Below are 23,335 nucleotides of genomic sequence, written 5' to 3'. Positions count from 1 at the left end.
TTAGGGGTGATAAAAGATTCAGATATCACATCCTCCCATTTTCATATATTCTGAAAATTTTCTGGATCTGCAAAATCGGATGAAGATGATAACTTTGCTCACAATTAAAGCACTGAATACATTTGGACATCATGTATGAGGATGGTGACACAGAACTCAACACTAGGGAAATCTCCCAGGGGAAATTCCCTGCAGAAGAAGACTGCCAGTTTTAGACCGAATCCCTTTGATTCTGCAGCCAAAGGAAAATGAGCTGTAAGCACACAGATCTCGGTAGATTGTGTCATGTGACATGACAAAGTAATCTTTAATGAGGTTTTCTGGTTGTGTGTTTATAAGGAAAAAGGAACTTCTGATTAATGCTTAAATCTTAGGGTTTTGTTTTATAAATAAACACTGCTTCTCTTACATAATGAAATAATAAAAAGATGCAAATTAATTTTATTTACAAATTATTAGATTTTGGAAGGCAATTGATGGCACAGGGCTTTACTTAGGGGTATCAGAGTAAATGGGGAGGGGGAGAATACAAATGAGTGCGACATATTTGTGAATCATTAAAAAAATATGACTTTCATTTCATTTCACAATTATGTACTACTTTGTGTTGGTTTAGCATGAAATCAAAAGACAATAAATTGACGTTTGTGTCTATGTTGTCTCAAAACATGGAAAAGTTTGAGGGGCATTGATAGTTTGGCAAGGCACAGAAACACAGAGTCATAGTAAATTAAGCTTATTCAGGGAATATCTTGTTCACACAGTCCGTTGATTTTAACTTAATTTATGAATCTATTACAAGCAGTGGCTTGGCTTTTGCTTCAGGGGATTGTTACCACAGTAATAGACATGGAGGTTATGGTTACAGCAAGACAGGCATTACACTTTGTAAAAGTAGAAATAACTGAGGAAGAGAGGGTCTTTTCTGGGGCATAGGAGGGTCAGACATTGGAATATTGCAAGCCAGGGGGCGAATAACTTAAGCAGCGGGTAGGCAGGCTATGGCTCTGTGGGTCACATTATTATTGATTGCCAGACATTATGAGGACAACATGGGAGTCCACAGAGACAGTGGAATAAATTGTGGCTTGACATCAAAGTCAAGCTGCTGACACTGAGCCTGCAGGGGACAGGAGCTACCCAGCGCTGGATTAGAGTTGGATACATACCTCTCAAGCCCACAGAGAGAGAGAAGAGAGGCACAAAAATAAACAGACAATGAGATCACTGGCCGCCAGTTACCTGATAAAATAAAGGTAAAGACTGAGCATGAAACGGAAAATGGCACAGCATAACAAGAGGAAATGTCAACCGCGGAAAATTCCAGCTCCACGCTTTGATTCCTTCGGAAGTCACTTTTTATAAATTCAACACTTTTCATACAACAGTGTCTTATTCACTGACACATCAAGGCTCACCAGAGACTTTTCCTAAGGTGCATTATTCCAGGCCTCATAAAATTCCAATCTGCTACCCCAGAACATTTCCACATTCATTAAATCTTCGTTTAATCATTATTCACAGCATGACTGATGATGATATTAGAAAAGAAATGGAAGACAACAGATGAAATAATTAGGCAAATGAAGCTGCGATATAAATATTCAATATTCAGTTTCATTTAAACTGATTTCAGGGACACACGTCTTGGGAGTCTGAGCGCATTGGAAATGAAGCGTCTGATAGGGGCGTGCGGTTAGCTGAAAGGATAACCACACGACTGCCCTGACATGACAAGGACACATCTAAAGAGTGGCTTTTCATCATCTCTTGGCATCAGGCCTAACTCGCAGTGCAACATGCGTCACCCCCTGCTGTGTGACTGACCGCACTTCCATCAAGACAACTGTCAGACAAGATAGTTAACTGGAACTTTGGAGATATTATCTGGAATGCATCAAACTGAAACCAAAGAGACAAAACACGGTCACACATCACATGTCCTGACCTGCACTGACGTGCAGCTACAGGAGAGACAATGATAGAAATACCTTAGTGGAGGGAGTCGGGGGGTGCTGAAGAAGATGTGAGGTATGTGATGGGGGAGGTGTTGCAGGTGATGACTGCAAGGGTTAGTGGAAGAAAAGCAGACAGAAACAGTGGGGTGTCGCTACGCTTTGAGAAAGAGACAATGAGGAGTGAAGGAAGGGGTGAGGAGGCTTGGGAGATTATTATGACTGGATGAATTCAAATCCTTGGAACAACAGAGTTCTGCAGTTCCCTTTAAAGTAAACACATTAGATTTGAGCCAATAATTAATTCTTGTTTACTGCTCGAACAGCACGCATGTTTTGCTGGCAAAAAGCAAAGATTAAAAAACTGTTATCAATTATTTCTTCACCCCCGAGTGCAAATTCAGGCCATATGCTCACATGTGGTCTCCCCTGAGGTCCCACCACAGATTGGCCTGTGACCCTTTGAATTATGCCTACGTTTGCACCCACACATGCACAGGCAATAATTCATCCTGATGAACAAAAGGAAATAAATACACCCTTCTGCAAGGTTCACATTTTGCACTGACATTTTGTCAATACAGGTTACTGAAATGTTCCTCTTGTGGTGCCCCTAGAAAACTAAGCTCATGCCTCTTTAATGAGGCATGTTAAAGGGAGAGTTCAGATTTGTTTTGAGAGGTTCTGTAAAGTTATCAATAATAGTTCCCTTATCTGTAGTGGAACGATTTGTGCAACAGCGAGTTTGTAGAAAGTAGAAAAAAAAAATACATAATGCAGAGTTGTAAATGACTAACAGCAACGTACCCACACAAAAATGAATTTCAACTATTTAGAACAATTTAAGGTGAAAATGTTCACATTCATGTGATTCAATGCTATCAAACAATAAACACCTTCTGAAGAGACTTTTGTAAACTGTGTCGCGTGGTTGTACCCAGACCTACACTGGTTGAAGCTTCCTCCTATATAAATTTGCTACATCCACCACATGGGTAGCATTAGCCTGAAGGGACGTTTTAGGGCGTTTATGACTAACTGCAGATGGATTCATGGAGATTTTGGGGTGTGGTAGCCACTGTTTTCACAGGTACATTGTCGCACAAATAGTTTAGCAGAGTTAGCAGAGTTTGCCGTTCCTGATGCAACATCATCACACTTTGGCAGCTTTGACTTTGTGTATTTTTGTCTTGATTTTAAATAAGTTGAGTCAACATTTCAGATGCCCCTATCAGACGCTTGTGTCACCATGTTCATGGCTGAATGATCAATCAAAGCAAAATCTATTCTGAGCTTTTAAAATACCAATTTGATGACTCCTTGTTAGAAGACAGATTTAAAAGATAATGATTCATCTGTCAGAAAACGGATGTCTCTTGAAGATACCACATTGAGAGAAACAATGCATTTACAAAGTCTGAAAAACACAAATGATCATGTGAGGATTGATTGAACCTAGTCAGTATAGATGAGAAGCCAGACAGACACTGAAGGCGGGAGAGTGTGAAAAGACAAGCATGCAAGTGACAAAACTGGCAGAGAGACACAAAGCCAAATGCAGGCACACCAAGATGAAAGAAAAGATGAAGCATAAGAACGAAGCATGTCACTGTGTCCTTGTACAACTTCAATCGTGGCTCCTGCATACCACAGAGGCACACAGTGTGCAGGAGGTTTTGTTCCAAAATGTATCAGGGCTGAACTGGTCTGGGTAACAATTGCAATGTAATTAAATGCTAATCTGTCAGTGCAGAGTATGAGTTCTGCTCTATATTCTGGGTTAAGCTTAACTTTGAATCCATTTACAAGCAGAAACCCACAATGTCAGCAAAAGTTTGTGTTCCCTTATCACTGGAATAAAAACCCTATTAATTTGGGGCTTTTGATGATGCAATAAAACGGTTATTTTTCAGGAAGCAATTAAACATTGAAACTTGACAACAACCGTTAGTGGACAAGTTTAAATTTCTGGTGGATTTTTTATACTAACTACAGGCTCAAAAATGCACCTAATGCCCTAATAATATTTAAATAAAAATCCTGCAAGTTGCAGAGAAACGACATACTGATGGATATTTGTCAATCCTCATTTTTTTGAATATTGAATCTCATACTAATTGATTGGTTTCCTGCCCCCGACTTAACATTTGTGCATGAATAACCCAAACTTACAATAGGATCAATGTCACAGTCATTTCACAAGCTTGTTGTGCCTACGGTAATTTTTCCATTCCAAAACCAGCTTCAGTGTGTTTGGGCACTATGTCCAGGTGGGATTTCCAAATTACAGGATCTCTTCTATCAATATTTCATCCACCAGGCCAGAGGTACTGGTTCAACTGAGCCTCATTATGATGCTATCATCATGCCTAACAGTCGGTAAAAGCAGAACTGAAAGCTATTTTTAAAGCTGTTTGTTGTGTTATCATTTCACCCTGGAAATAGAAAAGACCAAATTAATAACACGATTAATAAATATAAACTTCTCACTAGTACTGTATATACATTATATAACCATGCATGCTTGTAAACACACTTTATATAGGAATAGCATTAAAGCTGAAACAGACTTTCATTTGCTAGAAAAACTTCCTGCTTTTTGACCTTCCAGATAAGGCTTGGAGTGAATGTTTACCGAAGCAGATGGTCCAGGTAGGCGTTGCAAAAGCTGTTTGTTTACAAGAATGGAGATGGAGAAAAACTCATCTTATGGTTGGGAGCCAAAAAGACAGACGTATGTGTTTGTGTGTACTTGGAGGAGGAGGTTTTTTTTCTTTTCTGATTTTGCTTGGTCGATGAAGCACGACTATCAGAGCCTCAACTAGTCTGGCATCATCTCATCAACCTCCTCTGTCTCCAAAATCTGATAATAATAGGGAAACAGTAAAACATCATGGGTGAGACAGGATGGATGGGTGGATGGAGACGGAGGAGGAGGAAAGAAGTGGCACTGAACCAGGATAGAAAGGTGGGGTTAAACAGAGGTTAGTGGACTAGAAAAAACCAGAGGAAATTAATGAGAGAGCAGATAGAAAACATTTTTTAACTGTCTGCAAGAAAATAACAAGATGGAATGCTCCTATATATTATCATTGTGGTGCAGTCTAGTCTTAAGATTGTATCCATCGCTGTCAATGGGAGTAGCAAGAGGAGGAAAAATAGGAAAAAATGAAAACCAACCAGATGTAACTGAGCTTCTTTCAATTAGATGGACCAGTAAGGAAGTGGTCTGTACCACTGTGCTGAGCATCATATAATATTCTCCCTAATGTGCTCAAAATGAAAACTTCATGCTTAGATCTCAAGTTGAGAATTCCATGTAACTTTTTCATTGTTATAACAAGACCTGTGTTTCTCAAAGAAAGTCCTCTAAGGCTGTATGGCACAAAATGCCATTAAGAAATGACTTAGCTAAGGTTAGAATTAGACACATTTTGCAGATGGATTAGCAGGCCCGGGGCAAACTTTGACATTTATGGTGAGGAGGGCGAAACAGCATTTTCCAGTGGTTAGCAGAGAAAGGCTACAGCTTGTCCATTCAAGTTCAAGAGAGAGAGCGAAGGCAAAAAAGACAGTGGAATGAGGGGGGAGTCTGTCATAACCTGGAAGATGTGAGAAGGCTGACGACGTGTCACCAGAGGAATGTGAAAAAGAAGTCAGCCAAGTTGACGGACACGAGATATGGAAACTGTCTGTCACGGGCCGCTTCAGAATTTTCCATGACTCCAACACTCCATCTCCAAGTAGAGATGTTGCTGCAGGGCAAAAAAGCCAACCCTTTCTCTCTATAATGAGCTATGAACCAGAGATGGAGATGGGAGATAGAATGCTGGGAGGAAACACTCAAACTTAAGCTTTAGCCACTCCTAGGTGAAAGCAGAAAGAACCAGTGTATTCAGCTGTATCCCCCATGATTAAAGAGGCGTTCCTGTATGTGTTCAGCATACCAGCACCCCGATGCTCAGCATCCTCCGTTATAAATCAAACCTAGTGCTTGTTCCATTCTAATAGGTTTCACAAAAACAGCATGTGATTATATTTAGAAGCTATGCCCCAGAAAGCACACAGAATAAATTGTTTGAGTAAAACATGGACATGCAGTCAGGTAAATTAACTCAGGTAAGCTAGCAGTCTCACCTGTTTCTCACTGATTCTGGAAGAGTCATTCATGGTGGCAGCAACTTGGAATAGCTCTGTTACATTAGTTCTGATTTGCTCTCGTAAGACTTTTAGGGTTTTAAGTTTATTAACATTACATAACACTGTTTTTACCAGTGAAACTCCTCTTCACACCCACATGTTAAACAAACAGTAATAGCTTCTGGCGATTTGTTCCATTTTGGACTGCAATACACTAAACACCAGCTGAAGCAAACAAACAGGCACAGCAGTGTATAGTATCACTGGCTAATATGGTTCACGGACTGAGCCTGGCTCAGTCTGATATGGTTGCTTGTTTCCTCAGTCTGGAGCCAAGTAGCCAACGATTTGGACATTGTCTCATGTTTGTACTGGAAGCCTGGTCTGCCCTCTGCGAGTCGACTGACTGATAATCCACAGCAGGGGCTCTGACCACATGGCAGAGTGAGAGCATAGGGAGACTTGAATAAAGAAACTGCAAAAAGAGCAACCTCTCAATTGGTTGTGGAATGATATGAAATCAAATACAGACAAAAAATGTACAAACAATATTGCAACCAACACTCTAAAACCCTGGGAATAAAAATGACCCATTTTTGATGGGTTTTTTTTGTTGTTGTTGTTAACATAGAAATGGGTCATAAATTGACCAGTCTAACTCTGGATTGAACTAATACAAGAAGATGTGTTTTAAATTAAATTCTGTATTAATAACCAGATTAAACAAAAAAAGGGCAATGATTTTCTCATTTGAAACAGGATGAGGATTATACTGTAAAATATTGCCTCTATATTGGAGATATAGAAAACATATGCTATCTTTAAGATTTAAATTTACCATTTAAATCTTTAAATGGTAAAGATTGTTGTAGGTTGTCCTACAACAAAACTTTCAATGAGAGAATTTGAAAAATACTCAAATTGTGTATTTAATTGTATATGGTACCGATTGGTCTCTGCTTGCAGCTTTCAAATGTTTTTAGGAGTTTTCTTCCTGTTAAATGTACATAGGATGTGAAAGATGGTCAAATGTTAAACTTTTTACCTTCATTCACTAGTCACTAGTCTAGTGAAGTGACTAGACTTCACCAGAAGTAAAGGACAGGTGGGCGTAGTAAAGGACAGACAGAAGGACACAACCAAAGCAAGGTCAGAGAGAAAACAGGTGCACAGCCCCAGGAGAACAAGTGTGTCGTAATTTGACTGGTTATCAGAATAACCGTAAGGTCCACCTCTTTTTCAGTTGCTCTGAGCATGAAGCTTTTTTCAGGTAATCTGAGTGTAGAGTTAGCATTAGCTTGGTGTTTCTGCAGCACGCTGACTTTTGAGTGCCTTCTATGCTGCCATGCCGATGGTGGGCTTGGCTTTGGTACTATCCTCAACCGTTCAACCAACTGCCCCATAAACACAGCCAAACATACACACGTCCGCACACCCCCACGAGCAGATGGGGCAACATGGGGTGTGTGTGTGTGTGTGTGTGTGTGTGTGTGTGTGCGTGTATGTGTGTGGGTGAAGGGCTCCTGAAAAGGGTGCGGACCCTCAATGGTAGATTTTCTTTGGCCAGCTTTACTTCACCAACATCCTTGCCAAGGAGAACAGGTTTAACTCTGACAGCCTGGATTATATATCACCAGCTGTTAAGCGAGAGGCCATAGTATGGTACCAGTAAACAAGCAATATAGCCACAAGGTACTAAAATAATCTAAGCTAATGTAGTTTATTTTTACTAACACAAAAAATAAAATAATTTAATCAACATTTGAACTTGCAAACATTTTAATGAGTATTTTTTTCATAATTAAAGTAGGGAATGAGGCAATGCATAGAACAAAGACAAAGCCAATGAGACATAATGACAAAGGCAAATCAAAGAAAAAAAAGAGGTTGTTCTGTCCGTGTGCAGTCAGCAAAGAATTGGCTTTAGAGCAAACCCACTGCTGTCCTATCGCCCACTGGTACTCCCTCTTGAAGTGGGATTGGACACACACACACACTTATTTATAACCTCTGTTAAGTCCGGATTCCAGGTTGTGTTGGTGTTCCATGTTCACATGCTTTTAACAGCCCTGACTGCCCCAAGTGACGAATGCCCACACACGCAGCGAAGTCTGGTTCCACACCAACTGCTAACACTCCCCTTTGTCTCTCTCTCCATCTCTTTCTCCCTCTTTCTCTCCTCCTCTCTCTCTTTATTACACACACACATATACAGTATATGATTGGTGTTTTCAAGCAAACATCTGTAAAACCCCACATCTGCAGTTACAGATCTGTCCACTCACACGTTTATACATGCATACAAGTATCCAACCATGTGTGCATAATTGCACATAAAGTTTGAGTAGTACCAAGTACAATCTTTCATCGGGCTCTCGCTTTATTGCTGCCTTCCTTCACTCCCTTCTCTCTGCACCTCCTCTCCTGTTCCTTTCCTTGCCCTCCCCACCAAACCCTCCTCTGTCTGTCTGTGCAATGTGTGTAATCAGCCCAGTTTTAATACCTGCATTCCAATAGACTGAAGGAATGCCCTTACAATGTAGCATTGTTCAGGTGCAAACAGAGGAGGGCCTAGCTGACAATATACACAGAAAAATACAGGTTCCACTTGAAAAGTTATATTTGAAAGTTTATTTCAGCAATTTAACTCATACATCAGTTCCATCACAACTGTATTATGGGAGTAGAAGCTGATTTATATTAAAAGAGATTAAATGATAACATTTTTGACAATGAACTTAAAACCAGGGAATTCCTGCTTTCTTTCATGTCTGTTTTTAACTCAGTCATCTGACTCATTAAATATGCTATTGGACTGAAATACAGTTTGACTTAAACAATTCCAACAAACACATGGTTTATGTAGGGGAAAAAAAGTTTGTTATAGGTCTGTTCATAAATAATTAGTTGAAGCAAAATCATGGTGTATTCAACCGCATAGTTGCATAAATACTCTATTTACTTTCCTGTCTTACATTTGCTTCCAAATACCAATAACATTTTACAAAATAAATGATATGCTAGTAGAGAAAAGTTAGTTAGCCAACCTGCTAGCTATCCAACATGCAAGGCCTAGCACCTTAGCCAATGTTAGTATTTTAGCAAATAATAGTTGCTGTTAGCATGCCACATAATAGTGTAGCATTAGATTTAGCTTCTTGTGTGTAAAATGCTATTTTGTTTAGGATTTAGCAAGTCTTCTATGCATCTCAAGCACACCTTTTTAAATTCAATGAATTTAATCTTTTAGGTTTTTAGCTTTTCTTCTGTTGTCATCTGCTTGCTTTGAATTCTTAAGTTTTTTGTGATTTTCAATATTTTTTTTCTGTACATTTCTTAAAAGTACACAGTCTTTCAGTCTTTCAATCGGTCAGCTAATCTGTACTCTTCAACAACTGTCTGCTGAAGCTCAGCATTTTTAGCTGTGTTCTGCTTTAGTTTGCTGTGTTCTATCTTTAGTACATTTAATTTGAAATGTTTGGTTAATTATTATTGATGTTACCATTTGAGCTTTAGCAAATACGCTTCCAAATTTACCTTTCAGCCTTAGTTGTATATATATATATAGATAAATCCAAATTACTCTCACTGTTTCTACAGTCCTATAAATTCCATATTATTATAATTAAGCCAGGTTAAAACATTTTAATTTATATAATGATACTGATTTCTAGCTCTAACTAGAAATGAGACATAATGAAAAGCAGTGACACGTTGAATGCTCCATCATCCTCCCACCGTGTTACAAACCCTCCCCTCTGCTTGTCCCTCTTTGTCAGGACTTATTATTAAACATGTGTCCTCTCTGCCTATGTCATTAACCCGTCCCCACCCACACCCCCCATCATACACTGCTGTCAATTCACAGGAATAGGGAGCGACACAATGAGCAGTGCAAATGCCTGGACTGCTAATTGACATGAGTAGTTGGTACATCTTTAATCACTCCCCACAAACACAATCTTCAAAAAGTGTATGTGTGTAGGAAACTGGATCAAAGGGATCCACTCAGCTGTCCTGGACCTTCACACCGCTCTCAGGACACAATGTGGCAGCTAGCACATACCCTTCCCAACCTTTACAAGTACAGCATACAATATTCCCACTTCCACTTGAAAAACATTCAAACCCTATTTAGAACATTTGATCATAATGTTGCAACAAGCCGCAGGGGCAAAACGCAAGATGCTCTCAAGGCAAAGATTTGGAAAGTAATTACTTTAGTCCCTAATAACAAGTCTCTAAACCAGTTAAGTACTTTGTAGTTGTAACAATAACTATCCATCACATGTGTTTATCTGCACTGCAGACATGTAATTGGGAGTCATTTAGTCTGATGGAGTCATAACACAATGGAAAGCTATTGATTTTGAATTAAATATTCATATTGGCCCGATGGAAGCTTGTAATACTTTTCCACTAAATGGACAACAGAAATTACAGAAATAAATTTGACTCCATTTCTATGACAAAAATATGGCCATAACTAATACAAAAAGTTAAAATAATGCTTAATGCACAGTATCTGTAACTTAACCTAATGGACTCTATTTTATAAATGTAACATTAGCTCACTCAAATGTCAGTGAGACAAACACTTTTGAACTTATTCAAGTGATAAGTAAGTAATTATTTGTTTTTTCTCAAGAGGGAGGAAAACCAAATAACACAGTTGGAAAGTAAGTTGTCTGTTGACTTGACTTTACTGATCTTCAGCATTATCAGTCCTCACTGGAAAGCAGAAAATACAAAAATCCTTTTTTTTTTTTTATCCATGAACGTGCAACTACAAGGTCACACACTAAACGTTACTTTTCATTGTGGGTGCTGATACTGAGATGATCCAAAGTTAGGTATTGTTCTTCTTCTTCAGAAGATGATAATCACAGAGATTAGCAGTCTAATCTCTGAATCATAGAACATGCTGGATCATAGAAGATGCTGGATATGTTTTTCGAAAAAATGCAAATGCAGGCTGTAGTTTAATAACAACAGTGAAGAGAATTCACTCTCTTCACTGTCCACTTTCTTCTTTATTCCAGAGAGAGTGACCTCTGGAATAATTCCGTTGTTTCAAAATGGTAAAACATTGTTTACGGCAACAGCTCTAAAACCCAGAATCATGTCACATCTGGTTCTAACAGACAAAATTAACGATGACCAATAACAGCAGGTAGATCAGAAAAAAATATTGCTGTTCTTATATCTTCTAATGTAATATCATCAATCAAATTTTCTGCTTAAGGAGTTTACAAAAGCAACCACCAAATTCTAATCACTGAAGCATATCAAAATTGTGATTTGCAGAAAACTGCATATAAAGAGGATGGAGACTGAAAAACTTCCTAAGGACAAGAAGAAAAAGCTTTAGAGCAAAAGACTTGCTCTAAAGTTAGAAACATGGTGTGACTTGAGGAGAAAATTAACATTCAGAGCATAGGAACTCTTCTCTTTCAAAGTCAAGTTCACACAAGCAGAAAGCAGCAAAGGAAACTGAAGTCTTTGGCTATACTTTTAGACGGGCTCTGGTAAGAAAGAAATCCATAAAACAAAGATGAGTTATCTCCTCAGGCTACAAGACCTGAAAACTGATACTAGATCTGGTCACTGCTGCTGCGGACTTGTTCTCACATGACTTCCTCACTAACATGCATCAAGTCACAGGAAACTATCAACTTCAAAAGCAAACAATTGCATGCAGGTGATGCAGCACACACATATATACCCCCTCTGTTTCTCACACACAAACACTAGAACTAGCACTCCCATCCTCCTTTTCCTTTCTACTGCAGAGGATTAATGTTGCCTTGCTTGTCTCCCATGTCCCCCTGGCCCAGTTAAAGCAAGAAGATCTCATTGTCAAACAGTGACCAGCCTCACTGGGGAGGGTAACACAGCAGCTTACCCATTAACTAGATTAAAGTTGAGGTCTCATCAGGAGTGCTCTGACATATGGAAGTGGCCATGAAAAATTGTGTAAAAGAAAGAGAAATTCATGTGATTTTGCCACCCTAGATTAAAATATAACTTGCAAGATTTCATTTTACAATAAATATTTTAATGCTAAAATATTTCAATGCTCAGCTTAGAAATATTTTAGCAAATTAGGACAAAAACATTATCTTCGTATTTCCTTAAAAAGACATTGGACTCAGGTTTACAAAATAGGTGATTGGTCATAAAATAATAGATGGGTACATAATCAATTCTTAAAGTAATAGGGGGGAAAAAACTGAATTGTAAGTTAGAATTGTGCATTTGGGTGTTTTGTCTTTCACACACAAGTCAAAAACAGCAATGTGGAAAGACAGAAGGTGCTAATGAAACCCCAGTGTGTGTTTCTGTACGTGCTAAAAGAAAGTGGCTGTTGTGTGGCTTCAATCGAGGGATGCATTCAACAACTGCTGCTGAGGCAACTGTTGATGTCTGAGAGGCAACAGCTTGCGGGGCTCTCAGCGGGCCCTCTCCCAGCCAGCAGTCAGATGGTGGGTTTAGGGTTGGAGGGGCACAGGGGTTAGGATTTCTTCTCTGCTTGCCAGGAAAATGATCTCCTTGGCCACAGATCCAGGGATTCTGCATGGCATTCCCCATTCTTAATTGGTATTCCTCAATCCTGCCGTTATCCAGCATGTCGCATCTTTATTCCTGCAGTCATAGATTTATTTTTAATAATATTTGATTAAATTAAATGGCAACGACATGGATTAAATACTGAAAATCCCAACAAAATGATCGTATTTTACCTCTCAGTTTAATGCAGCTGGGTTAAATATGGAATTGTTAAAAGAGCTCAAGCAAATCCTGCCTTTCTTTGTGTATTCTAATGAAAAATGGACTGAGGCACAGAGGTTCTTCCTCTCATCTTTCTACTGCACGCTCTATCTAAACGGGCTAGCTCTTAACCCCGTATCCTGAAAGAGCTTTGTGAATTTTCAATTTTGTTCCAAGCTGTATCACCCACCCCCAACCCAATTTGCCAACTGCAGCAGCAAGGACACACATACAGAGACATGGAGTCTCTTTTCAAGGCTGCATTCAAAATTACACATCAACACCGACTTCCTCCCCAAAGACGAGAACAATAAAAGTCCACAGTAGCAGAACAACGCTCTGTTCTAATCACTCTCTCATCCCACTCTTTGATATAACCATGTCCATCCCTTCCACCCTGCTTCCTTCCCTTCCACCCTGCTTCCTTCCTTCCCTGCTAGCAACTCCCACTAATTTCACGGCAGCACTGCTTCAAAGTAAAACAAAAAACAACAAAAAACCCACGCTCTGCACTTTTTGCAGTGTCATGCACCTCACCTTTCCATTTGTCATTTTTAAACAATGCATTTTAGTTTTCAAGCAATTAAAGGGCATGTATCACTTTTTTCCCTTTTTTTAAGCTCATAACTTACAATAGCTGTTGATTTTCAAAAACAATAGCTTGAGAGAAAGAAAAGCAGCACTAGAACACCACTGCAAGTTGTCATAAAGAGATAATGTCAGGTCTGAAACACCAAGGGACAAATAGTGATACTAAAGTTTCCAGCTCAAATTTGGGTTTATGATTTAGAAGGTGATTTATTCAGAAGGGTTGAAAAGTTACAAGAAGATTAGTTTAGAGACTCAACAAATCAGTATCTTTTGGAGAGATTCAAAAGTGCTCTGTGGCAAGCGTAGTCATCCTGTATTTTACTTCAGCAGGGAATGATCGCATGGGATGAAAACTCTAATTTGAAACATTGAAATTCTGGCATTATTTAGGTTAAAATGTTGCAGTTTTTGATCCAGTTCTTACTTTTATGCCCAAACAACACTCCAAACTACAGTCACCAAAACATTTTAGATTATAGTTACATCTCATCTTTCTCCACATAATCAACATTTAACAGTTCATCAAAAATGTAGCCTTAAGCCAAATAGCCAAAGGGGTCTGCCACACCCTCAATGACCCATTAGTGGATTTACTTTAGCCAGAACATGTCATTTAGCCATAACAAGTACTTCAAGTTAACTAACTCACTACTCATCTGTTGGTTGTAAGATAAAATATATCCACTATAGATGGATCCGAGGTAAAACGTTCTCTCCTTCATTTGGTTCAGATTCAGATTAACACTGGATACATTTTATGCTCATAAACAACAGCTATGCCCATGCAGTCTGACTTTTCTTGAGCCATCTCTAATGGTCGAGTCATAAACTATGCTGTTTTTCCTTCCTCTGGTTTGGGATGTTCCTTCCCTTAATCCCAGGCTTCAATCTGTCTTTGTTTTATCCTTCTTTGGCCAAAATTGTTTACAGTATAAAGAATGTTTTACAGTGGATGTGGAAAATATGTTTATCAAGTAATTAATATATTAATATGAGAGAATCACACACTGAGGTTTCGGACAACCCATTATCATACATGTATGATGTTTTTTGTGGATATGAGTCAAAAAGCTTTTTTGGTTTCAGGAATAATTTTTTATATTTTTCAATTTTGTTTTGTGCTCTACAAAACATGTTGAAATGTGGGCGGTAAAAACCCAATTGAAATACCAACCATGGCGTTGATGGATACAAAAGTAGACAAAGTGCTATTCATAATGAAAAACAAGTGGGCAGGTCAAGTAGGGGGGAGGATGGTCAGTCTTATTTGAAAAATCATTAATAGTGGTCCATAAATCCATTGTGAAAGGGCTCTAGGGACGGGCGTAAAAGCAAACAGACTCCTCGCCCTCTAAAAACCAGCAGGCTGTCTTCCTGAAGCTTGGCGGGGTCATTAACAGTTAGCCACACATTAGAGCACAGCAGTTTGTACAGGCAAAGGCTACATGTTAAATCACAGCAAGTGATGGCACGTAGCAACAATAGGAAACAGATAAGTGCAGTAAATCTCTCATCATAATGGAAACATAAACAGACAGAGAAGCAAACAAAAATAAAGGGACGAATCAGATGGATGATAAGGACAGTGACAGTGAACATAATCTGGTGAGTTCCACCTGTAGATTAAACTTGTGGAGGCTTGTGTAGTCACCTCTTTTTAATGTAGTACATAACTGTCTGTTATAGCAGACAGTATAACAGACTGTTATACTGCAAGTCATTTGCAAATGTATACTGTATATACTGCATATATATATAATACAGACCAAAAGTTTGGACACACCTTGTAATTCAATGGGTTTTCTTTATTTTCATGACTATTTATAAGGCAAGAAATCCCACTTATTAACCTGACAGGGCACCTATGAAGTGAAAACCATTTCAGGTGACTACCTCTTGAAGCTCATCAAGAAAATGCAGAGTGTGTGCAAAGCAGTAATCACAGCAGAAGGTTGCTACTTTGAAGAAACTAGAATATAAGGGGTATTTTCAGTTGTTTTACACTTTTTTGTTCAGTGCATATTTCCACATGTGTTATTTATAGTTTTGATGCCTTCAGTGTGAATCTGCAATGTCAATAGTCATGAAAATAAAGGAAACTCATTGAATTAAAAGGTGTGTCCAAACTTTTGGTCTGTACTGTGTATATATATATATATATATATATATATATATATATATATATATATATATATATATATATATATATATATATATATATATATATATATATATATATATATATATCTGCAATATATCTGCAATATAAAGTTATATATTGCAGCTCTTTAAACCTCCAAGCTTGTAAGAAAAGAAAAAAATGAAAGGGAACACTTTCTTTCATCTGCACTCTGAACTACATTCACCCTATTAACCAACTTTGGAGAATTAAACACGTGTGTGCACTGTACCATGTGCTGATGCCCAGTTGTCTGGGGCTTGCTGCCAGCTCACCCGCCAACATCAGTGTCCTGTCACTTTGATGAAATGGCTTAACATGGTGTTCAGAGGAAATCATAAACTGCACTGGACATTTTAAATGGACTTCAGAGCTTTTCAGTTTTTTTAAACCTTACTGAAAACAGCCTCTTATCTATAATGCTGCCTCAATGGGGGAGATAACCAGTAAATTGTGGATGCTTGGTTGTGCACGGATTACTCTCTTAGAAATGTGGTTGGAGGGGGCTATAAAGTGAGAAAGGAAGCCTTCTTGCTGTAGAATTTGAGCTGATGACAAACTAAAACACATATTACATGGCAGGTAACAGCATGCTCAGAGGAATGCCACTTATTCCAACTCAGTGATTTACTCAGTCATTATCTCAGTCACACATATCCTCAAACACAACCATTCGGAATCCTCCGTTTCAATCCCTATTCCCCCTAGAGATCCAAATGACAGAGAGGGCAAACATGTGCTTGCATTTCCAAGCAGTGACTAACTCAAAATTCAGTTACAGTCCCTTGCGAATTCATACCCCTTAAACTTTTTAACATTTTCACAGTACTAATTTTAAAGTACTTTACTGGGATTTTATTGATAAACCAACTCAAAGTAGTGTACTGTCATGAAGTGTACTGTGTGGATTACTTTGATGTTCCACAGTTTTGAATTTCTATTTATTCCCAGACTCAACACATTGTAGTTGAGCCTTTTGCTGCAATTACAGCTTTGAGTCTTTTGGGGTATGTCTCCACTAACTTTGCACACCTAGAGACCGAAATGTATGCCTATTGTTCCTTGCAAATAGTTTAAGCTCAGTAAAACTGGACAAAGAATATATATGACACAAATTCCTACCTGGGTTTAGGTCTGGGGTTTGATTAGGCCATTTTAACAAATGAATATGCTTTCATATAAACTATTCCATTGCCTCTGGACAAACTGCTAAAGAAGTTCAAGTAGTGTGGATATTTTTGTTATGGACTGGAAATGGTAGAAGGAGCCAACTTGCCCATGCATTCCCAAGCATTGTGCCACTGACAATTCAGCTATAAAGTTTTAGGTATTGCTTAACATCAGGAATCCCCATTAGTCATATACGTGCCCATATGACAATTAAAGGTTGCATGCCTGCACAGCTATAGATCACTGAGTAGATGACATCTATGCATACCTCAGTGTGTGGCTTTACAAACCTGAGCCCCAAAGTGCCCCAGGACAGCTGTTAAGGGAGGTCCACTGGATTTTATCTTCCTTTGGCTTAAATGACTCTTTTTCTGGCCTAATACCATAATAATTACCCACGGCTGCAGGGGGTGCACTTCTGATGCGTAGCTGGCAGGGGGTACAGAAATTAAAAAGTGAGGAAATGAGTATAGGGAATTAAGGCAGCCTTAGACAAAAAGGCCAACTCTATGTGTCAGAGGCCGACACCTTGATCTGAATGGAACCTTGTCAAAATGATTCTTTACACCCAACGTTAGTTTGGATTCTTCTCTTTTCAGCTGTTACAAAACCATCTCAAAGCTTCCTTTCCTGGCCAAGATTTTAGAGGAGGTTGTAGTCAAGCAGATAACTGCTTTTCTTGATCTAGACAAAAAAAGACGCTCAAGGGAGACTGAAAAATATGAGATTCCCAAAAAGAAGAAGACAAAATCTTTTTGTTTCTTTCTTTAGAGCAGCATTTCCAGGGCGTGGGACAGCACGGAAGGAGGGAGGGTTGGGGAGGAAGATTGGGCGGAGATAAGCTTAGCACCTGGAACCAAGACTTTTAATCAATGCAGTGCAGCTGTGTGATATGCTGCACACTACACCCAGTTCTATTAATTACAGGGCACATTATGGGTTGGACTGCAGGCTAAAGGTAGGGAAACAGCAGCGCAGGATAACTTCGTCACTTCCAAACAACAGACCCAACTAGAATATTTAAAAAATGGTAGAATGAAAAAGAATGAGAACTGAGAATTAAGCAAGATTGAGGTGGAAAGAAAGGAAGAAAAAAAACAGAATGGAAGAACCGTGTCACTTTCACAAGAACTGAAAGTGACACAATTAGCTCAGGTTCACTGCTGAGGTTGAATTAAATTTCTGTCTTTGGCAGCTGGAACTTTCCCCAGGTGAAACACAGCCCTCATTAATACGCCTTTTTATTTCTGTAGTGGCAATATCATGCTTTGGGAATGTTCAGTAATTAAAGGGCAGCTTGTCAAAAGGAAAGATAGGTAGAGTGACATACAAATCCAAAGGAAAATGGAGAAAATGGCAAGTACTAGTTGACAACTGCAAGTCTAAATACACACCACACTTTTCAGATTTGTTAGTGAAAATGTTGAAAACTACTCCATAAATATGTGCTAATTTATATTTGATCTATCACACTAAGTAATAAATGCTGCAATATCTGTAAAAGGTCATGAGGTGTGAATACTTTCACAAGGCACCATAGTTCAGCTTTAAATGTCTGCTGTGAGACAGAGCTACTGGTGAAGGAAGAAAAGCACTGAAAGAGAGGAATCACCAGCACTCAGGCTCCACCCTTCACCCCCTCCCTCCAAAAAGGTAAAAGGCAGGGCTGTAATTCTCAACTTCCAGGATTCTGTAAGTGTATGTATGTGTGTTTACATATATTTCAATATCATACAAATGGTACTAAGGAATGTGCATGCACGGATTCTTGACTATTGTGATGATTAAAAAAAGTAATTATATTCCCCAGCATGAAAAGACAACAAAAATAACAACAACAGGACCATTAAAGATGAGCATCAAGCGCACTGTATAAATAGTCCTCTGGTAAACCATGACCAAAGTTCGTTTAATACAGATCAAATAAGGAGAAATACAGGTTGGATTTTAGAACTACTAAGTGTTTCTGGCAGCACCAAAGGAGAGCTGAGGGTGGAGGCTCAGTGCCAGCAAGGGAGACATAAATCCCAAAGATCAGACATCAAAGAGCTGGAAAACAGCCTGATCTTGATCCAGAGGTATGGTCTTCACAATGAAAGGGACTTCTAAGTCCGAAGGGAGCGATTTACTGAGGAGATTTTAGGATTTGGCAGTATTTTCTTTATGGGTTTGTGGTATTTTTTTCAGCAATTAAACATTATGAGGAATTAAAAAATATATTCATATTTATACAACATTATGTTTTTAATGTAGACACTACTAAGTGTTTATTGACTGAAACCCTCTGAAGTAGCAGGAGTAGCATGCGAGAACTCCAACCACTTCCACCAAGAGTCACCTTTCACACTTCAACCAATCACTTCACGCTCAGCGGCTGCGCAACCGCAAGGACTTTTTATTGCCAATTCGAGTTGAAATAAATAAATTCCGTTCAACGCGCACAAATGTTCCTGCTTCTCCACCTGTTCTTTCTGTCTTTTGTATAAACTCCCAAACTGAACAGGTTTCTTAACGGTGAAAAATTGGGAATCGAACCAAACCACAGCGAGTGGGAAAGAAGTTGCCACAAGCCGCGGGGGAAACGCAACGCGGCGTGTACAGACAGGTTCGGTGTCGTTCTGAAAGTCGGAGTCAGCGGAGCACAGAAGTGGAGAACTTACAGCCTGCAGGCACGAAAATCCAACCTGCACCAGTTCGCGGCAAATTAAAGTTATGTGTATGTTTTTTGTTTTTTTTTTAAGTAGCGGACTTACCTGGAATTATCAAGAAGAGCAAGGTGCACAGCGCTGTTCTGCGTCCCAACCTTATTCCGGCCATAACTGCGTCTTCAACTTTTTTTTTTTTTATAACAAAGTGCTCACTCTGTTTTTATTGAATTTGGAGGGATAAAGAATCTGTAAATTTGACCCAGTAGTAAGTCTTTCGCTTCTTTCAATGCTCCAGCGATGTTTTCCCTCTCCGTATCTCTCTCCCTGCGAAATGAACGCCTCTCTCTCTCTCTCTCTCTCTCTCCTCTTCTCTCTCTGTTTCTCTCTCTCTCAGAAACCTGATTCGAGTGGCAGTCTAGTTGGTTGATATATTTGCACAAAAGGTGACCCCCCTCTTCTCCAAATACAGCCCCCTCCTCTCTTTTCCTCCCTGCCTCCTCCCCTGCCAGGCTCTCCACCTCAGTTGCAATGAAAAGACTTGGTTGACTAATCGCGTAGGTCTGCTGGGGGCCCGCGGGACTGCTTTAAAGAAAGTTAAAAGTGATTTTATCATGAGGCTGGGTGACTCATAGCAAACCCTAAAACTGTAGCTGCGCTTCAAATATTAATAACTAAGTTTCTCAGAGAAGATCTAGATCGTATAAATCAGAAATTAGTTTGCTGCTGCTAAATAACATTTTAACATCACATTAAATGCCCTCATGAAACTGAGAAGTGAAAGATAAGTGCGGTTCTTGCATGAATGACGCCCTGGGAAAGGCCCCTCCTAAATATGCAAAACATGAAATTCTGGATCCTGTGTCTAAAACATGTTGGAGGGACCCCATGTTCACCTGGACCATATTATGGTCTTATGCAAGATAGAAACAATAAACATAGTCTCAACTTTACCTTCACATTGAGAAAATATGAAATAGAATAGATTTTCGATTTACTTTATTCACATATATTCACACACAACATATAAAGAATAAAAGACAAAATAAAATAAAAAATAGAATAGTTGGTATTACTATTTTCTTATTACAAACATGAAGGATAGAAGCCCTGGACACTATGCTGCAAAGTGTTTTAATTTTGCCTTCATTTCAAGTATTGTGATAATGAATGCTGTTTTAAAAACATAAATTGTAACTCAGTTTATAAACCCTGCCTGGTGCACCAAGTTGAAATAATAAAAAAAATTATTTAAGTGATGATATTAGCTAAAAAGATAACTCTCAGTTCCGAAGAGCCAAGCAGCGAACAAATGCCAATATCACAACAATACTGTCACAGAGTTTAATGATGATGCAGTGCTGCTAGAAGCAGCCTACAATTATACTAATTACTGTTATCTATTAATATATTTTGATTGTTTTATTATTTTGAAGTATATGTTTTACTTGGAAGTTATTTATGTACTAGCGTGACAGTAAAGTGAAAAACTGTTGCAAATGAACTGAATTATATATGGAAATGTGAACCGATTAACTGCTGATTAAGTATGAAATTGGAAAAGAGACCATTTTGCATTTGTACACATGGGAAATCATCTCCATCTAATAATGGTTGGAGGAGAGTTAATTTTTCCAGGTACTCTTACTGTTGGAGGGATCATATATATATATATATATATATATACAGTATATACAGTATATAAATGATGTTTGGCAAAATAATCAGTTTATTTTCAATCATTTTATCCCACAAAATAAAGACTCTTGTTTGTTACACTTTTAACAACTACCTTTTTTCCCCAGATGTAATTCAGAAAGATTGTTGGATCAACTGGACACAAAGCTCTTCAAAGCATGTTAAGCTGTCTGTCATTGTCTGACATACTATTCATTCCTAGACACATAATCCCTCCTGAATTTGTTAGGGTATTTACAGGGTGTGTCCAGAAGACCCAACAAGCTTAGTTTATCTTATTTACAATACTGTATTCATGTCTCAGTACTTGGACTTGGTATAATTTGACTCATAAAACTGTAACATAGCAAATCCTATAAGCTTGAGACTGGACAACATAACTGGCAATTATTCCAGCATCACCCAGTGTAATAAAACTAGTGTACACTTCAGTGGACAACGCAAATATCTATCTCATATGGCACACTAAAGCATCAACGTGGCCTTCAGGTTATAAAAATCCTACAAAGAGCAGTTGCATTCAAAGACATGCATTCCTAACATAGCTGTCCCATAACAGCTGGTTAATATTTTCTCAGCCCTGTTTGAAGAAAAGCTATACCAGCAACCTGTTCCATGTCACCAAGCGCACACAGCAGTCACATCTTAGGATGGGATCTGTTAGCTGAGCTCCCAAGAATGCACACTCACAGCTGCTCTTCACATAGAGGACACTGGGAAGAGAGTATAAATCTACTGAGAGTTTATTGGGACAGAGACAAGAGGAGCATCTAAAGCCCTTTCTTTCTCTAAAAGTTGCTCATCCCATCTATTCTTGGATTTAACAGCAGGAGAAAGAGGCAAGTCTTCCCAGCAGCCTCCGAACATCAATACAGCCAGTGATTCCTAATATTGACCCACTCATAATCATCTCTCCGGGCTGTTGAGACATAAAATCCACTAACAAGTGTCCTGTCCTGTGGTGAAGGACTTAGCACAGCATGATCCTTTTTTTCTGCCTTACGTAAGACCTGTATCATGCTGCATTGCTGTGGAGAATGCTGATTTAGCCAAGCATGGGCGATTTTTTTTTATTTTTTATGTAAGGCTTTTAGTCATACGTACAGTAGCAGTGATTTACTGAGCTGGTTCATTACCTAATGGATCTGCAGTAGTGGAGAGGAGTGATGAGGACAGAGCTGGGAATGGAATTGGATTGTAGATGTAACAGCAAAGGAGAAATGAAGGGAAAATGTACATGATAATAGAGGACATAGACTGATTAAAAGAGCTTTGTAAACACACACGTTCCAAGTCACTTTCTCAGGCTTGTCTGGTGAGGCATGTGAAGCAAACTTAAGACATCAAATGGAAGAAGCTAACGAGATAATTATGCCAGTCATGTGACATTTCATAATGTCACAGAGGGAATCTTTCTTCAGGGAAACGGCTGTCTGTGTAAAGGGCCTTGTGAAAGTATTTACAACCTCCAAATCTTTATACTTTTTTCACGTCGCAAACACAAAGTTCAACATAGTTCTGGGGGGTTTATGTTGAGACTAGCACAAAGTAAAATATATGTAGGCTACATCAGGAGTATTCTTAAAAAAAACCTACTGAGTAACTGATCATAACATCTGATTTGATATTTTATAATGTCAACAGACAAAAACATAATTATGTGCAAAGTCTGATAGACTAAAATGAAAAAATGAATACAAGTCAATGACGAATAACAATAATAACCTTTATTTAACCAGATTTATCCCATTGTGATAAATTCTAGTAGGTAATATGAACAGGGTGAAGTACTTAGAGTTACAATGTATAGTGTTTACAGTACATTCACTTCCACATGACAGTATAACCGGTTCAGCAGACAGAAAATAGCTTTAGAACAGCAAAGATTGTGTACAAACAAGAAGGTTCACTTTAATTTAAGCTCCGGGTTTAGAACAAGTACATTTTTGGTTTAAACATGTTTTTTCCTCGTTCAGTGAAGTTATTCACAGTGAGGAGATTATCAAGAGGTTTTACTCAAGTATTCTAATACTCCAAACTAAAAAGTACAGTGTAGTAAAGCTAGATTTAAAAATAAAGTTATTCAAATAAATATAACAGTCAATGTAACTAATTCATACCCACGGAGTTTCTCTCCTAGAAGAAGCCACTGAAGGAGCCACCACTACCACTACCATCCTACTTTT

General features: G+C 38.6%; 1 protein-coding gene across 3 annotated transcripts in view; it reads right to left on the bottom strand.

The window, feature by feature from the left end:
• LOC102216649 (basal cell adhesion molecule) overlaps positions 1-19,889 on the bottom strand; it is a 63,649-nt gene extending 43,760 nt beyond the window's left edge. For all 3 annotated transcript variants that reach the window (XM_023330755.1, XM_023330756.1, XM_023330757.1), the window contains exon 1: positions 19,560-19,889. In XM_023330755.1, coding sequence (XP_023186523.1) covers positions 19,560-19,623 — 64 coding nt within the window. In that variant the 5' untranslated portion in view covers positions 19,624-19,889. The remainder of the gene's footprint in view (positions 1-19,559) is intronic.
• Between the last annotated feature and the right edge of the window lie 3,446 nt (positions 19,890-23,335).

The sequence above is a fragment of the Xiphophorus maculatus genome, chromosome 3, assembly GCF_002775205.1.
Source record: "Xiphophorus maculatus strain JP 163 A chromosome 3, X_maculatus-5.0-male, whole genome shotgun sequence".
In the NCBI taxonomy this organism is placed as follows: domain Eukaryota; kingdom Metazoa; phylum Chordata; class Actinopteri; order Cyprinodontiformes; family Poeciliidae; genus Xiphophorus; species Xiphophorus maculatus.
This window is presented reverse-complemented; position numbering and strand designations above follow the sequence as displayed.